An 18,949-nucleotide genomic window follows, 5' to 3' on the forward strand; every position below is an offset into this window, starting at 1 on the left:
TTTTTGTTGTTGTTGTTGTTGTTGTTGTTGTTGTTTTTGTTTTTCGAGACAGGGTTTCTCTGTGTAGCTTTGTGCCTTTCCTGGATCTTGCTTGGTAGACCAGGCTGGCCTCGAACTCACAGAGATCCACCTGGCTCTGCCTCCGGAGTGCTGGGATTAAAGGCGTGCACCACCACTGCTCAGCATGAAAAATCATTTTCAAACTGGCAAAAGACAAAGAGAATGACTATTTTGTGAACCTAAAGAAAAGAAGCAACTTACCACACCTGGGGAAAATAGCAGGGTTAAAGGCAGAATTCTCATTAGAAACAAAAGAAAAGGACAGGCAAAATTTTTTAAAGAAAAACTATTGTTCAAACGAAAGAAAATTAAAATATTCCCAGATGAACAAGTATCCAGCAGTTCACTAGACACAAAACCCTTTGCAAAAATGTTACAGTGAGTCTCATCAACTAAAAACAACACACCTGGACGAAAAGAAGTGACACATATCAGAAATGATTAATAAATGCAGAAGGTACACAAAGGAATACCAAAATGCTTTCTTGATTAGTTTTGTGGTTTCTTTAAAATATAGGACAGCACAAGAAATAACTGTAACACTACACTGTTCTGTTTGTGACATATGCAGATGCAAGATATGTGACAATAAGGACATGAGAGGTAGAACAAAGTTGCTGCACTTACAATATCTAATTTAGTCATAGATTTAAGTATGTTCTGTTAAGTAAAAAAGACAGCAGCAAACAGTAAGACAATAATTAAAATAATGCACCTTTAAGACTCATAAGGAACTGTGATGGAGGCACTGCCTCTGTAAGATAGGTCTACTACAGTCACATCTGAGTGACCCATCCACCTGCCACCATGGGAGGTGACAACCCTGGGCAGGTTGGCCTCGGCTATAGAAGAAAGGCAGCTGAATGTAAGCCTGGAAGGAAGCCAGGTAGCAGCATCCCCCTAGGGTTTCTGCTTCAGTTCTTGCCTTGGCTTTGGTCGAAGATGGACTATAACCTGCAAGCCAAATAAAGCCTTTCTTTCCCAGGTTGCTTTTTAGAGTTTTATCACAGTAACAGAAAGCAAACTCAAAAAAGATTCACAAATTATTTACCAGAAAGTTTTAATTTAACAAAGAACAAAGCAGTAAAAGTGACAGATTTGAGACAGAGCGATGACAAATCTAAACTGGCGCAAATAAACCCAATAACATTAAAAATTACATCAAGTGGAAAGGAATAAACATGTGAACCAGAGGGCAGAAATAAATAAGCAGATTTCAAAAAAGTAAAATACATGTTCAAGAAACAAAACCACGAAAGGATGAAAGTTAAAGGACAGAAGACAAACTAAAATGCTAAGTATGGTTATGTTTGTAGCAAAAGAAAACTGGCTTTTGTCTCTCAGTAAGACACAGTGAGAGGAGAATATATGCACTTGAAGTCAAACACATGAAGACACCATTTGGCTACACTACTTAAGGCTAGACAGACTGAACAGAAAACTAGTAGACACACAGAAAATAGAGGGCTCTATCACCCACTCAGTTGAGATAAGCAGGGAACACTTTAACCAATACCATCCCCAAGGGCACAGAGAACATTCTGTAGTATAGTTCATATCTAAGGCTATAAACATGGTCTCAATAAATATAGAAGCACTAAAAATAGACATAGTAAAATCCTCAAATAACAAAAACTTCATTAGAAACCAGTAACAGGAAGCAATGTGACACACAAAGCTAAATACACGCTTTTAGAGAACTGCAAGTCAAAGGCATCTAAATAACCTAGGAATTAAAAAAAAAATCTTCAGTTGACCCACCCTTTATGATGCAAATATCTCGAAAGACAATTCCCTTTCATTGAAGCTAACTAGAGTCAAATTATACTTTTTCAGGCAAAAAAAAAAAAAAAAAAAAAAAAAAAAGACTTCAAATAACCTTTTCAGCCAACATAAAGTTTTAATAGGTCTTCATTTTGAATGTGGTGTCAGATATCACGGAAATTTAGTAAATTTCTAAACTTCTGGTATTTCTAGAATATATGTAAGACATTGCTGATGTTAAGATCTGATTTTCTCAATGGCAAACTGTTCATCGAGACAAAAAGCAAGATAGCAGATTAGGTACCTAGCTCTTTCTCGGGCTGCATCTTCACGGGCCTTTTCCTTCTCTTGCCTCTGCTGTTCAATTCGGGCTTCCTGTTCTTTCCTCTTCATCAACAATTCCTCTACACGGGCCTGCCGTTCTGCCTCCAGGGCTCTCTTGCGTTCCTGATGTTAAAAAATGAACGTTATTAGAATTATGTGTGAAAAGAAAATGATCAAACGTGATAGAACTTTGACACAAACATATATTCTGGACGATTTATTCCTGGGTTGTCAATGGGTACATGGTTTCTAAGAATTTTAGCAATAATTAAATATCAAAGACATGTGGTTTTCATATGTCATTTACCAGTGGTACACAAAATTATAACATGATCTGGTATGAATTAAATCCTAAGAACTATACACACATACATATATATACTTACTATCACACATTATGACACAGTTAGAAAACAAGTTTAATCAAATGTGAATATTCATGATCCAGAAAAATATGCCAACTATATTCCTACAAACTAACAAGGAATAATTTGAAAATATAATTAGGTAAAAATTCCATTTGCAATAGTGTGACAGCTAATCTTGGTTGTCAACCTGACTAAATCTGGATTAACTAAAACCCAATCAAGCAACTGGCACATCTAAGAAGGATTTTCCTTGGTTGAATTATTTGAAGTGGAAAACCCACCATAAACCCAGACCATTTGAAGTGGAATGATCCACCCTAAATCTGGGCTACCTCTCCTGGTGGCAGTGCCCAGAAAAGAACATGGAAGAAGGAAGCTTTGCTTTTTGCCTGCTTGTCCTCACTCTCACTGGCAAGTTCATCTGTCCTGTTCCTGAGTCATTCCTTTGCTGGGGCTAGAACCTGTTTCCTCAGGATTACAACACGGACTGAACGCAGACAGCTCTCTAGACTTCCCTGAGACTCTAGCACCAGATTGGGACTGCTATACCATTCAGTCTCATGGACTGAACAACTACCAGATCTTTGGCTTTTCTGTCAGGAGACAGCCATTGTTGCACTATCCAGACCGCAGCCTGTAAGCAACTTTAATACACACACATACATACACGCACATGCATGCACGCGTGCACACACACGCGCGCACACACACACACACACACACACACACACACACACACACACATATATTTCATTGTTAGTTCTGTTCCTTTAGAGAAGCCTAAAACAAATAGCATCATGAAAATTTTTCTTAAAAGTAAATAATAAATGCAATAAAAGAAGTACATGACATGCATTAAAAACTACAAAATATTTCTAAAGGAAACTACATAAGGCCAGATGAATGAAAAGACATTTTCCATCCATAGCTTATGACTTGCCTAACACACAGGAGAGAGGGCCTGGGCTCAACCATCAGTACTAAAGGCAAGAAACAAAGTTTCTTCTTTCTGAAAAGCCAATAAAGAAATCAGCTTAACAGAAAACCTTCCCTGACACTGTCATTCCATTAGCTAAGTAATTATTCCCTCTTCCATGGTAGCTCTATACCTAGTATACTTTTTCACCTGGGATTTTATGATTTGCCACATGGTAAATGACAATTAAGCTATTAATTGTTAATAATATTAATAACAGCCCTTGTCCTGATGAGCTGAGACTTGTTATGCACACATGCTCCCATGACTTCAAACCTAGCCAAAAAGCCTTATTTGTAGTACTTAAAGTGATCACAGCTAAAGGTACTTAAAACAGATACAGTTAGTCTCCATTTATTTAACTACTACAAATTTTTTTATGTAGCAAATTCTCCACAGTTAAGGTATTTTACCAAGAAAGAACTAAGATAGATTCTTCATCCTCCATTATGGAAACAATGGCTGCAGAAATTTAAAGCTCATTAAGATATCTGATGATACTGCTCAATAAATGATACGTCCCTCTGGTCCTAAGTGGTAAGTTTTGTTTTGTTTCTTTTGGTTTTTGTTTTTTGGGTTTTTTTGGTACCCCAGAAGCTTCTTCGCCAACACAGTAATCCAAATCAAACCAAATCAGACCAAATTAGAAAAACCCTAGTTTAATGGGTAAAGCATTCCTGAGTGGTTCTCTGGCCCCACAGAGAGGAGACAGGGAAGAGAGACAGGAAAACCATGTGTCTGTTTTCTGGGATGCAGCTTATATACCTTGTGGGAGTGGTCCTGAGTCTCACTGGGGGAGGAGCTGTGTTTGGCAGGCTTTGAAGGGGCAGGTTTAGGGAAAGAGATGGGGGAGGAGAATTGAGGTGGATCTTCCAACAGAACATTCCAGACTCTTTGGGTATAGGGATGCCAGGGTGCCAGGGGCGGAGGTGGATCTCCTACCCAAACACTAAGGAAAAGGACTGTCCAAATCTTTAATAACTATTTTAATAACATTCTTTTTTGATTGGAAGAAAGAAAATTCTTGTCAAAGCCAATTAGAAAAAAAAACAGATGTGTCACACAACTCTTGTGTAATCCAGTTGAATTTAGAGGTCATCCCTCTAGGACAAACACTGACTGCCTTCTCCATTCCCTACAGAGCTGTATTATTTCATTCACCCTTGGGAACAGACACTAGGTTTTCGTTTATTTATTTCCTTTTTTACTTATTTTTTTTCAGCCCCCAACTCAGAGCCTGAGAGATGAAAGGTGCTCAGTACACGCTGAGCAGAATCCTACCTGCACAGCTTCATCACGGGCTTGCTTTTCTTCTTGTCTTCTCTGACGCTCTTCCTGTAATTCGTTAAGCCTCTGCTCATATTCCTTCAATTTTGATAAAACATCATGACGTTTATTCTGAGCTTCAAGGGTATTTATGAAGGCGATCTCATTTACCTTCAATGAGAATGAAGGCGTCAGAACCAAATTAATTCTTAAAAGAAAGAGAAAGTATGTGCATGCTGCAGTTGTTCACAAAGCACCTGGGGCTGGAGTTAGAGGAGTCTGTGAGCCACCTGCTGTGATCCTGGGAACCAAATTCAGGTCCTCTGCAAGAGCAGTGTATACTCTTAACTACTGATCCACTTCTCCAGCCCTCAACTCAATTCTTATAAATGTGAGAAACTTAACAGTGATTTTACACAGTAGTATTTAAACCAGCAGTAAGGCACAGGGAAAAATAACTGTTACATTTTTCCTGCCAGTCTTTACATCAAAGTAAGACAATGGATATGACAAACCCATAGGCTTTAGGAAGAACTAACTTAGAAAGCTGCCATTGAAAATATTTTTAAGTGAGGAAACAATTTAGTATTTTTGAGACTATTTCACAAAATGGAATTTTCATATCATATATCTTTACATATTATTCTAATTAATTCTCTCCCCAAGACCTTCCTTGTGTCTAGTACCCACCACTGCCTGGTTGTCTCCTTCCCTCATTCGTGTGCTCTCCCCATCTACTTTCAGGACATTCATTCCATTACCATATCTTCCACTCTTAACATCTCTCTCTCATAATCCCCTTTACAGTTTCATAAACTACTCAAATACAGAACTTTAAGTCAAGGTTTTATTCATGAAAGTTTAGCTAAATCAGGCTTCTTTTGTTTAATTTAATGGTTTCCAGTTCTATCCATTTTCTACAAATGCCATGATTTCTTTCTTTATGGGTGAATAAAATTCTATTGTGAATATATACCAAATTTTATTTATCTGTTCATTTATTAACAGACAATTAAGCTGGTTCCATTTCCTAGCTTTTGTGAAAATGCAGTAATAAACATGGATGTGCTGTGTAAAGATGTACACTGTACAGTGTACATGGATGTACACTGTAAAGATTTGTCACTCAAATTGGTTTAATAAAACACTTACTGGCCAGTAGCCAGGCAAGAAGTGTAGGCCAGGTGACCAAACTAAGGATGATGGGAAGGAGAAGGAGATGGAGTTAGGAGTCACCAGCCAGATGCAGAGGGAGCAGGAGATGAACATGCCATGTTAATAAAGGTACCACCACATAGCAAAGCATAAGTAGAAGTATGGGTTAACTTAAAATGTAAGAGCTAGTTAGTAATAAGCCTGAGCTATTGGCTGAGCATTTATAATTCATATTCGGCCTCTGAGTCAGTTATTTGGGACTAGGCGGTTGGGACATAAAAAACATCCGTTTACATGGATATGCAGGTATCTCTGCTATGTGGTATGTTAGAGTACTTCAGTTACATACCCAGATATGGTATGTCTAGATTATATAGCAGTTGTCTTTTAGCTTTTGTAGCCAATTTACATTTTCAACAATACCAAATGAAGGTACCTATTTCCCCACAACCTTACTTATATTTAACCATCTCTTCTGTAACTTCTAGCTTAGGGAATGTTTTCAAAGGCTTCTCTAATGACCCTCTTGATTTCACTGAGATAGATCATCACATCCCCTGTTCAGCTCTAATTTTATTAACTTGGTTATTCTCTCTTCTGTAACATTAGTAGAGGTATATTGGTTTTGTTTTCTCTAAGAATCAGCTCTATCATTGATTCTAAGTATTACTCTTTTCATCTCCACTTGATTCATTTCTGCTCTGATCTTTTTAACTTCTTGGCATTTACTGTGTTTGGGTATGGACTGTTCTTGCTTTCCTAAGATCTTGAGGTATAATATTAGTATTTGAGAACTTTTGGAGGTTTTCATTAATGTGAACACTCCTAGCTTATACTTTCATCTTAGAACTGATTTAGATATATCTTAAAGGTTCTAGAAATCTACACTTTCATTTTTTATTGAATTCAAGAAATTTTAACTTCCTCCATGGTTTCCCCAATGACTATTAATCAAGAATGTACTATTCAGTTTCCATGTATCTATGTAGTTCCTAGAGGGGATTGTTTATGGCTTTTGTTGGGGGTGGATTTTTTTTTCTCTTTTGCTATTGATTTCTAGTTTGGTTGTACTATGATCTACAATGATACAAGAAATTATCTCAATTATTTTGTATTTGGGAAGACTTGACTTGGATGACACATAAGAATGTGGTCTATTTTAGGGAGAGTTACATGTGTCAGTGTCTGTTGGACGGATTATTTTATATACTGGAAAGTTCAGTTCATTTGATCTGTGGTGAACTTTTAACTCTGAGGGTGGATGTCTTATTAACATATTAGAATGTGGTATTGAAATCATCTATCACTATTATATTATGAACTGTTTGACTTTTTATGTTCAGCAGTACTTATTTTATGAAATTAAGTGTGTCAACTTCATATGCACATAAAATTTTAATTATTATATTACAAATAATCATATAACCATCTTCTTGATGAGTTGTCCCATTTATTAATAGGTAGTGGCCTTCTTTACTCCTATAACTAGTTTGAAATTTACTTTATCATATAGTAGAACAACTACACCATCTGGTTTTCAGGTACCATTCACTATGGGTGGCTTTACCAGTAACACTGTTTCTTGGAGACAATAAGTAGTTGTAGTTTTTAAATTTTCTATAGATACTGTAGACAGGTATTTATTTATTTTCCCTTATAAATTTTGATTTTATATAGTCAACCTTTTTTTATTCTCCAATATCTTTTTTCCTGCCTGCTTAGTGGTGTCTTTCACTGTGTTATTTTATTTGACTTAGTTTTCATTTTTAACATTTCTAATTGTGTTTCTTTAAAAATCTCAATTTTGCTCAAAATTTTTATTGCCTATTGCTGACTTTTCCATCCATATTTCTGATCTTTTTATTTTCTGTGTTGCTGAATTTCTTCCCAAGATCTTGGATTAACTCCATCTCCATGTCTGTAGGCTCTTTCAGGCCATTGATCATTTTCATCTATAATCTTTTGAAATGTTCACCTATTTCAGCATCTTTGATACAACAATTAAGGAGTTATGATGTTTTAGGGGTGTCATGTTGCATTTCTTTTTCATGTTTTTAGTGTTTCTTTGTGGCAAATTGTACATCTGTTGGTTTGTATTCCTGTTTTTTTTTGGGGGGGGGGGACTATCTTACTGTTCAGCCTAAACCAATCCTAACATCACCACTGAGCAAGAACAGAAAAAGCAAAGCTGTGCAGCTTTTGTTTCCCCTCTTCACTTGCTTGCGGATTTTCCAATGCTCTCTCTCTGGAAGAGTCTACTCCTAAATCCAATTCTGTTATTTATTGGTTCAAAGGAGCCAGAGTACAGTCTGTCATTTTAACTGGAATCCCTTTGTGCTATAATGAATTTTAGATAACAAAAGTACAGAATTTTTTTCTTTTATGTATACTGAAAGTAACAGATACAATAGATTGTACTAAACACCAGTTCAACTTTACACAGAAGCAGGAACTCTAGAAATCCAGACTGGTAAAACAAAGCTTAGCTCAAGCTAGTTTATACCTTTCAGAGCAAGTGGAATATCTTAGCAAGAGGCCAACCCTGACCCCTGAGTTTGGCTTCCTAGACCACACAGTGGAGGAGGAGACCTGACTCTCATGGTTATTCCTTATCTACTAACCACCTCATGCTACTAGAGGCGCTCTGAAATTAGGTTTCTCCCATGTCTGTCTTTCAGACTACTGAAGGACATGACAAACAAGCACATGCAATCAAAGCATGTTCATTTTATATCAGGTTGCATGTGTTAAGTGTAATCATTACACGGAAAAGGAATGAAACCTAATGCTCTATGCAAAATTGATTCAGTTATTATTTTAGGAATTTTGTTATAGTAATGGAAAACTAACATGAAATTGAACAAATGTAACTCAGAACTCTCAGAATGTTCCATAACTTTCATAACCTTAAAATCTTCTATGAAACAAACCCTTTCATTTATTCTGAACCCTGCAATTTTCTTAAAGTTACTTTTATTTCACTTTTTCCTCTTCAAGTAGAAGTATAAATTTGATATTTCTAAGAAATGTATATGGTATAATGCTTCTGTATAAAGTTGTCTACTTATATAGTATGAAAACAATTCTGAAGCAATGTGTGAAAGAATATTTCTTTTTTTATTATTAAATATTTATTAAAATTTTTTTTCATTTTACATACCAACCCCAGTTCCCCCTCCCTCCATTTCTCCCGCCTCCTCACTTCCCTCCTGCTCTACCCCCATCCACTTCTCAGAGTGGGTAAGGCCTCCCATTTGTAGTCAATAAAGTCTGGCATACCAAGTTGAAGGAGAGCCTAGCCCCTCTCCATTGTATCAAGGCTGAGCAAGGTATCCCACCACAGGGAATGGGCTCCAAAAAGCCAGTTCATGCATCTGGGATAAGTCCTGGTCCTGCTGCCAGGGACCCCACAAACAGATCAAGTTACATAGCTGTCACCCACATTCAGCGGGCCTAGTTCAGTCCCATGCAGGTTCCTAAGCTGTCAGTCTAGAGTCAGTGAGCTCCAACTAGCACTGGTCAGCTGTCTCTGTGGGTTTCCCCATCATGTTCTTGACCCCCTCTTCTTTTTTTTTGTATGTTGAATGTCATTTATTGAAGGAGGGAGGAGGTCTTAAATATAGACTTAGAGCACAATGGGGAAACCTCAGTTGACAGAAGTTCGCCTCTGGTTTTTTTGTTTGTTTGTTTGTTTGTTTGTTTGTTTGTTTTTTGAGCTGAGGTTTGAACCCTGGGCCTTGAGCTTGCTAGGCAAGCATTCTACTATTGAGCTAAATCCCCACCCCGGCTCCTGATGTTTTACAATCTTGCATCTAAGCAGTTAATGCCCAATATGCTGGATTCACAGAGGAAGAGCTTCCCTTAAGCATTCAGGAGGGTGGAATCTCGCAGGGAATTAGCATAGGGAGGATACCAAGGTCAAGGTCAGCAATCAAGGCAACAGATACCCAAAACAGGGGCCAGGGACCGAGAGGTCCCCCCCCATTACTAAAAAATGAGCTTCTGACTTAGGTTGCCTGGGACGTCAGCAGGTCACCTTATCCGTCATGGAGACACCTGTTCAGGCGTGAAAGAGTATTTCTAACTAGACAGTATTGCTGTTTCTGATGGTGAGATTTTTAACTGTTTGCTATATAGCTAAAATTCTTTAAAATAACACAAAATTATAAATGATAATAAATCACTGTTGTGAATATAAAATGATACTGAAGAAAGCCAGAGTACTACATGTACATTGAAACCTAAAGGCAAGGCCAGCGAGACAGCTCAGTGGCCAAAGCACTAGCCCCAGAGGCCTGGTGACCTGATGAAATCATCTGAAGCACCTGTACAAGTGAGGGAGGGACTGGCCCTACACAAACATCAGGGTACATACACACACCCACACACAATAATAAATATTCATTCAAACTTGATGGAAGGGCAAAATCCATGATGGTTCTTAACCTGAACAGTATTACAATCACACCTTTCAGACACATTACTTTGGACTATGAGATACAAGGTTACAGGTGAATAGAAATAAGCCCCCAGAGAAGTGAGAAAAGATTAGCTTTATTTTATTGTGTTGTATGTGTATTTGTATTCTTATAATTAAAAACTGGTTTGTAAAAAAGCAGCAATTGTTTATAGTACACTATTAATAATCATCAGTCAAAATGTGGAGTTCTAGAAAATGAGATGATTTTAGAGAAAGGAAAGGATTGGGATGGAGAACAGATGAGTGACATAACCACTAAGCCACAAGGAAGCTTAGTCTAGGACTCATTGCAGAGTGTGAGACTGAATCTTCACATTTAGGAGTCACCACAGTGACGCTGGCTGAAACAATCATAGCTGCTGTGCCACTGAAGAAAAAGAACGAGTGAAGAGGAGTGAGCTCATCAAAGAGTCAATGTCCTAGCCATACGAGTTTACTTCTGTCAGCCTTTTTCATCAACACAATTAGTTTACCAATTAATATAAATACTGCAACATCCTATCAAGTTGATGATTCATAATTAGATTTCCTAAAAGACTAACCAAGACAAGAATATTCCTTCTTTTACATAATTCAAAAGTGACTCATATGAAGATTTGCAGACCCTGGTGAGAAATGTGTGGGGATTTTTTTTGATGTTGCTTAATTTTTATCACAAATGTATCCAAAGTCATAATCTAACTTAATCCTTTTTATTTCTTCACTCTGCTATGTAAACTAAAGATGTAACCTTTCCATAAATTTCAATATTGCATTTTTTTTTTCGAGACTGGGTTTCTCTGTGTTGTTTTGGTGCCTGTCCTGGATCTCGCTCTGTAGCCCAGGCTGGCCTCAAACTCACAGAGATCCACCTGCCTCTGTCTCCCGAGTGCTGGGATTAAAGGCGTGCGCCACCACTACCCAGCCAAGATTTTAAAGTCGTATGTATAGTTGGTTCATTAACATTAAATGTTTTTAATATATGCAGAACTAAATTTTGAATAAGCTTCAAGGTTCACTCTTTGTTATAAGTAATAGGAGCTTTTTACTTAAAAATGTGATTATAAGCTGCATGGCTACTTCACATATAGCTTTACCTGCCAGGTAGCAAAATACTGCATGATGGTAGGGTGTTACTAAAAGAAATATGTGTGTATGGACATATTTTTCTATACCACCTGAATTAAGTGGTATGGCAAGTTTTAGTTGGTCAATCAGTTTGATTCTTTGATTTTTTTTTCTTCTAAAGAACAGAATAGGCAATCAATTTGATGTACAAAATGAGGCAAACCTGAAGGAAGGAAAAAAAGGGGGTACATCAGGTCAACATATCCTGTTATATAAAGACCTCAGAATGAAAACAAAAGTATAGAATAAGATTTCCTATTAGCAATGATGGAATTATTCTCAATTCTACAAAATTTCTCATATATGAAAATGATGATATATTGTCATGAATTCCACTTCATTTCCCCTCATTATTATTAAAATTGCCTTCTTCCCATAAACTTTTCTTCTCTTTCCTACTTTTTCTCTTTTCCATTTCCTCATACCTCCTTTTAAAATTAGATTATCATGAGCACTGTAGCTGGAGACCTTCTCTCCAGCTCCTGCCAAGCTCAGTCAGTCCGACAACCCACTTATAAAATAAACACACAGACGCTTATATTATTTAAACTGTTTGGCCATTAGCTCAGGCCTAACATTGTCTAGCTCTTACTCTTATATTCAGCCCATTTCTAATAATCTATACTTTGCCACGTGGCTCGTGGCTTACCGGTACCTTACATCTCCCTTGTCATGGCGGCGGCTGGCTGTGTATCCCACTTCCTGCCTTCCTCTTCTCCCAATTCTCCTCCCTCTTAGTCCAGCCTATACTTCCTGCCTGGCTACTGACCAATCAGTGTTTTATTTATACAGAGTGATCTCCACAGCAGAGCACATTTAACTTTATTATTTATTTTTTGTGAAGTAGGGGAGTGTTCACATGTTGGTGTGTGAATATGGCACACTTGTGTTCAGGTTAACCATGAGTATCCACTGGAAGCTATACATTTGCTTTCTTTTGTTTATTACATTTATTTATATATGTAGGGTTGGGGTCACATGCCACCATGCACATGTGGAGGCAAGAGGATAACTTGCAGAAGTTGGTTCTCTCGTTCTATAGATCATTTGGGACACAGGGACTGAACTCAGGTTCTCAGGGATGGCAGCAAGTATCTTTATCAGCTGAGCTGTCATGCATGCCAGCCCAAACCTGCTTATGAGGCAAGGTCCGTCACTAGAACCTAGGACTTACTGATTATGATAGGCTAGCCAATGATGTGCTCAAGAGAACTGCTTGTCTCCACTTTTCCATGCTTGGGTTATGAGCACATACTTCCAAGATCAGCTTGTTTTCTTTTCCTTTTTCTTAAAACTGGTTAATTTCAAATTGGTTATGGTTATAATATTAGTTATTACATGATGCTGGAGCTGTAAGTAATCAGTCTCATTGAAGACTACTTTAGAAACCTTCTTGTCTTATAAATTGGGCATTATATACATTATAAAATTCTATGAAATATATGTATAGTTGACTCTTGAGAGCCTCAATGATGTTTATATTTAAATATTTTTTTAACCTAATTACAATATACTTACATCAACCCCCCTCATTCCCTCTCTTCTCTACCCTACACACTCTCAAATTCATGGCTTCTTGTTTGGTTATATAACTTATATATATATGTATGTATGTATATGTATATGTATATGTATATATGTATATATATGTGTTTGTGTACCACCTGCATGCCTAGTGCCCACAGAGGGCAGAAGAGGATGCTGGAGTTACAGACTATCATGAGCTACTTACTATTACTTACTATGTGACTGTTAGGGAATTGAACCTGGATCCTCTGGATGAGCATCCAGTGCTCTTACCACTGAACCACTGCTCTAGCCCTATTGTTTACACACACACACACACACACACACACACACACACACACACACACTGATGATGATGATGATGATGATGATGATGAAAATACTTAATTGCAACTTGCTGAGTCTGTTGAGTGTTGTTTGTATATAGTTTTCTTTTTAATGGCTTTTACATGGGTGCTGCTGATCAATGCTTCCTCATGCTTCCTAACCCATTTATTAATTTTCAACATCCTAATTTTATAGAAATGTTTGGTTCTTTGCTTTTTCAATCATTATAAAATGTAAAGCTATAATTTCTAATTTTTAAAAATATACTTAGGGGCTGAAAAGATAGCTCAACAGTTAAAAACAAGTCCTATTCCTATAAGGGGCCTGAGTTTGATTTCCAACCCCCATGTCAGGTAGCTCACAACCACTTATAACTCCAGCTACAGGGTTCCTACTTCTTCTGGACTCTGCAGGAACCTGCATGCACACGTGCACAGAAAAAAAATATATTTTTAATATATTAAAATATTTAGTTTTGGCTGGGCGGTGGTGGCACATGCCTTTAATCCCAACACTCTGGAGGCAGAGACAGGCAGATCTCTGTGAGTTTGAGGCCAGCCTGGTCTACAAAGCGAGTTCCAGGAAAGGCACAAAGCTACACAGAGAAACCCTATCTCAAAACAAAACAAAAAGAACACCTCTTTTGGGCTGGAGAGATAACTCAGTGGTTAAGAGCACTGACTGCTCTTCCAGAGGTCTTGAATTCAATTCCCAGCAACCACATGTGACTCACAACCATCTGTAATGAGATCTGGTGCCCTCTTCTGGCCTGCAGGGACACATGCAGGCAGAATACTGTATAGCTAATAAATAAATAACTCTAAAAATTATTTAGTTTGTTCCTGTGCAGTTGTAATTGCAGTATGCATTCTAATTCCTGAGTGCTGGTGGGGCATGCAGTGAACTGAAGATCAGAGATCTGTTCACTAAGAAGACAGTCATAGATAACGGTAGAGGCAGCTGAGGCCTAGGTTTGGCTCCCTGGAATCCATGTAAAAGAGGCTGGGCATTGTTTCTTGTGTTTGTAACCAAGTTCTAGGAAGGAGGACATATAAGACAGGCAGGGTCTTGGCCCTCAGTAGCTAGCCAGCCTAGTTCAATAGATAAACTTCTAGGTTTCTTGATTTTACACACATGCAGAGGTACATGTGCACCAGCCTGGATACATATACACACCTATGTAAACATATATCAATAAATGGAAGAGATACCTATTCTAACAAACATACAAATGGCAAAAAGAACCAATGTGAAATAAAAAAAAAAACAAACAAACAAAAATTTGAGAAAATGAGACAACTGAGTCCTCAATAAGTATACAAATACTCAATAACAAACTCCAAACATACCATAAAGTGAGAAATAATATAAAATATCAGGTAAGAAAAAAAACTATCAGGGACTGAAGACAAAATAAGAAACTATTGCACTTGAATAGTAGTTTAAAACAAAAACCAATCCCGATCATAACTTTCCAAAAGTGCTATTTAAATGCCAAGTGTAATGGCCAAAGAAAGGATACTGGACACCAAGAGATAAGCTTCAACTAAAGTTCTTTTCATTGTTACTTTATAACTTTAATTTTGCTACTGTATGAATCATGATACAAATACCTGTGTTTTCTCATGGTCTTAGGCGATCCCTGTAAAAGAGCTGTTAGACCCCTAAGGAGTAGAGACCCACAGGCTTACAGAGACAAATCCATCAGAGTAAAGTGGACTTTTCAGCTGAAACCCTTAGAGCCACACAGTTAAAGCCATGGAAGTAAATAGTTGGTAAAAAGATTACTATAGGCAGCAAAGTTCTCACTGAAAATCATTGGAAGATAAAGACTTCTGAAGTCACCACAAACTACAGAAACTCATCACCTAAGTTCACCCTGCAGAAAATACTGAAAGAAACCCTATACTCAGAAAAGGAAGGATATTTATAATCCTAAGCACCCAGAAAGAATAATCTTACTACAAGAATAATCAAATGACTTTATTCACATATCAAACAAGACAAAAAAAAAAAAAGAAAAAGGAAGGAAGGAAGGAAGGAAGGAAGGAAGGAAGGAAGGAAGGAAGGAAGGAAGGAAAAGAACACAGAGCACTTGAATCAACCAGGCAAACAAAAGGGACGGGAATTACCATATGCTGTCAATGATCAACCTACAACTCAAAGACATAGAACAGGGGTGGGAACATAGCTCCACAGTAGAGGGCTTGTATGTGCCAAAGCCCTACATCCATCCCAACACCACACACACACACACACACACACACACACACACACACACACACACACACACTATCAATTTAAATGTGGGGGCAAGGGATGTAGTTTAGTTAGTAGGGAGCTTGCCTAGCATGCACGAAGCTCTTAGTACTGACAACATATAAACTGGATGTAGTGGTACATGCCTGTAAGCCCAGAACTTAAGAGGTAAAAACAGGATCATAAGTTTAAAGTCATCCTCAGGTCTACATAATGAATTCAAGACTGGAAGGGGATCCCTAAGACTCTGTCTCAAAAAAAGATACACACTGAGTTAAAAAAGATCGACTTGTTTTGCTTTTTGCAAGAAATACGTTACCAGCAAAACTATACCAAAAATGAAAATGAAATGATGACAACCATTTTCTCAGCTAATAGAACCAAAAAGTAGGCTAAAGGAGCTATATTCATATCTGATAAAGCAGACATGAAGCCTATTAGCCAGAAAAGATGAAGTCACTACAAACCAATAAAAGGAATCCTCACAAAATCCTAGCAAATATAAAGGTATATGCATCAAATACTGGTAAACCTATTTCCATAAAACCAACATTACTAGGCATTCAGGAACAAAGAGGTCCAGATACAATTATATATTGACTTTTACACCTCACTCTAACCAACAGATAGACAATCCACACAAAAACATTAAGAGATAAACTTCAGACTTAAACTGTATCACAGATCAAATGAATTTAGAAGACAATACAGAATATTCTGTCCAACAGTGATAGAATAAACATTCTTCTTAGCAGCCCACAGAACTTTTCCCATACATAATATATCTCATTTTTGTTCACAAACGAAGTTAAGTAACAAAATTTTTTAAAACCATTTCCTGTATCTCATATCACAGTGGGATCAGGAATTCAAGGTCACCCTTGACTACAAAACAAATTTGAGACCAGCCTGAGTTTCCCACCTTGCTTTAAAATTTTTAAAAAAGTTTAACATGCCAAACAAGCCTTAGAAAAACAAGTGTCACATTTTCTCTCATAAAGGGATTCTAGAAAAAAATAACTTAAACACATGAAAGTGTTACAAAAAGCTTATACAGAAGAAATATGTAGTCAGGTGAGGGTATAAGAAAGGTAGAGAAGGAGTGGATGTGATACTTGAATGCATGAACATGAAATATTATCCTATATAACTAATTCATGTACTTTATTAAAAAGGTAACATGAGGCCAGCAAGATGGCTGGTTGGGTAAAGATACTTGCTGCCAAGATCGACAATCTGACTTTGAACCTCAACTGACTCCCCCAATGGTTCTCTGACCCCCACATCTGTAAGATAGCATGAACACGCACACAAAATAAATAAATATAAAAAGAAAAGTTAAACCTACTGTAAGACTGCCAACCCACTCTAAGTATTTACAAAAACTGAAAGCAAGCATCACCTAAAAGCTTTAAAATGAATTCTCATAGCAGTTATCCTTAAAATAGACAACAACCAGGAGAAAACAAATGTCAATCAACAGGTAACTGGATGGACAAACTACAGTTTTTGCACACAATGGTATATTTCATGGCAATAAAATACAAGAGTGACCAGCACATACAACAACATGAAATTCAAATGATGATGATGATGAGTGAAAGAAGCCAGAGGAAATGAGACACTCTATGAGCCATTCATCCAGTTCTAGAAAATTCAAACATCTATAATGATAGAAAGCAGAGCAGCAAATGCACATTTACAGAGCTGAAGAAAAAGCTGAATTCCACAGATGATTTATGAATGTTCACTGTACTCGTAGTTGGAGAGATATACACATGACAAAACTCATCAAACTTAGTATTTTACAGCTGCACTGCTTATTCTGTCAAGTACATCTCAATAGATCTGCTTATTATAAAGTATGAAATTGTACCTAGCAAATTTTAAATAAACCAGCAAAATCTTCTGTTATTTTAGAATAAAATGATACTTGAATAAACCTGTGGTGCTATTATACACTATGAAATACACTTGGTTACATGATTATATATTTAAATACACTACACCTTAGCTTCTTCCTCTTGAGCTTTCTTCACAATTGCTTGTAGCTGTACCTCTCGTTTAAATTCAGCATGAAGTAATTTCTCTTCCATCATCCTACGCCGTTGATCTAGTAACTCTTCCTTCCACTTCCGGACATCTTTCTCCTATGTATGACAAATTATCACATCATTAACTTCAAAATACACAGTAATTTAGCAGAAGACTAAAGGTAAATGGAAAAATCCATGAGTGTGACTAATGTTTAAAAACCAACTACACAGCCAGAATACAGCCTTCATGATTCTCTGGCCACTTAATAACTGTGGACTCTCGGCAACAGTGTAGCTGATGTCTCAATTTTCTTATCTATCAAAAAGATAATAGTATTCAGCCCTAAACAATACATTTATATCACCTCCTCTAAGGCTCAGCAATATTGCAAAAGAGGGTAAGAGCTGGGTGACAGGGGGGAAGGCCTGCAAAATGCTGTCTTCTGGGCACAACACAGTCACTGCAATTATGAACTTACAGCAGCTCCAGTTGCCTGCATGGGCCTGCACAAAACTAGGTCTGTCAACAGTCAGTTATGGATGAGGAGATCAAGGGACCCCACCTCTCTGTGGGGAACTATTTGCTATAAATGGTCACCTGGAAGGGGAGTAATGTCTTTAGCTGTGTACCTATTTAGTGAGCCCATCAAGTTTTAGTGGATAGTTCCACACCCATGATCACATGGATGGCCCTGGTAAAACCTAATAGATCACCAAACAAAAAGACATAGATGTGAACAATGGGACTATGGGGATAGGGGTAGACAGAGGCAGAAGGGAGATAAGAGAAGTGAGAATAATAATAACCAGAGTCCATATATACAGGTATGAACCTGTCAAAGGATAGTTATGTATGTCATTAATAAAATCATACTCCTGAGAAAGGGGGTAAGGAAAAAAACATAACCTACATGGGTTATTTTGAAGATTTAGTTAAATGAACAAACCTCTCAGGACAGTGCATTAGATGTGACTGTATTTGCAGATTATTATTGCACTGAACCATGAGACACTTAGAATGAATATTGCATATGATATTTAGTATTCCTTATCAACCTGACTGACTCTACAAGCACCTACAAGACAAACCTCTTATGAGGAAGGCTAGGTTAATTCTGGCAGGACACCCAACACAACTGTGGGCCACAACAATTCAGGGGTTGGGGTCCTGGACTGAAAAAAGGGAAAAGCAAGCTGAGTACTAACATTCATGTCTCTGCTTCCTGACTAAAGATGCAGGAAGAAGTGCAGCATCAGCTCCTGCCTCCATGCCGTGATGGACTGCACCCTCAAATGTGAA

The 18,949-nt window shown here is 37.5% G+C and overlaps 1 protein-coding gene across 3 annotated transcripts in view; it reads right to left on the reverse strand.

Annotated features, from left to right (window-relative positions):
- Scaper (S-phase cyclin A associated protein in the ER) overlaps window positions 1–18,949 on the reverse strand; it is a 366,940-nt gene that overhangs the window by 264,422 nt on the left and 83,569 nt on the right. For all 3 annotated transcript variants that reach the window (XM_036192654.1, XM_036192655.1, XM_036192653.1), the window contains exons 15-17: window positions 17,623–17,763; window positions 4,774–4,929; window positions 2,129–2,271 (exon numbers count right to left, since the gene is read on the reverse strand). In XM_036192654.1, the coding sequence (XP_036048547.1) occupies window positions 2,129–2,271; window positions 4,774–4,929; window positions 17,623–17,763 (440 nt within the window). The remainder of the gene's footprint in view (window positions 1–2,128; window positions 2,272–4,773; window positions 4,930–17,622; window positions 17,764–18,949) is intronic.

Source organism: Onychomys torridus, chromosome 7 (genome assembly GCF_903995425.1).
Source record: "Onychomys torridus chromosome 7, mOncTor1.1, whole genome shotgun sequence".
NCBI classification, from domain to species: Eukaryota; Metazoa; Chordata; class Mammalia; order Rodentia; family Cricetidae; genus Onychomys; species Onychomys torridus.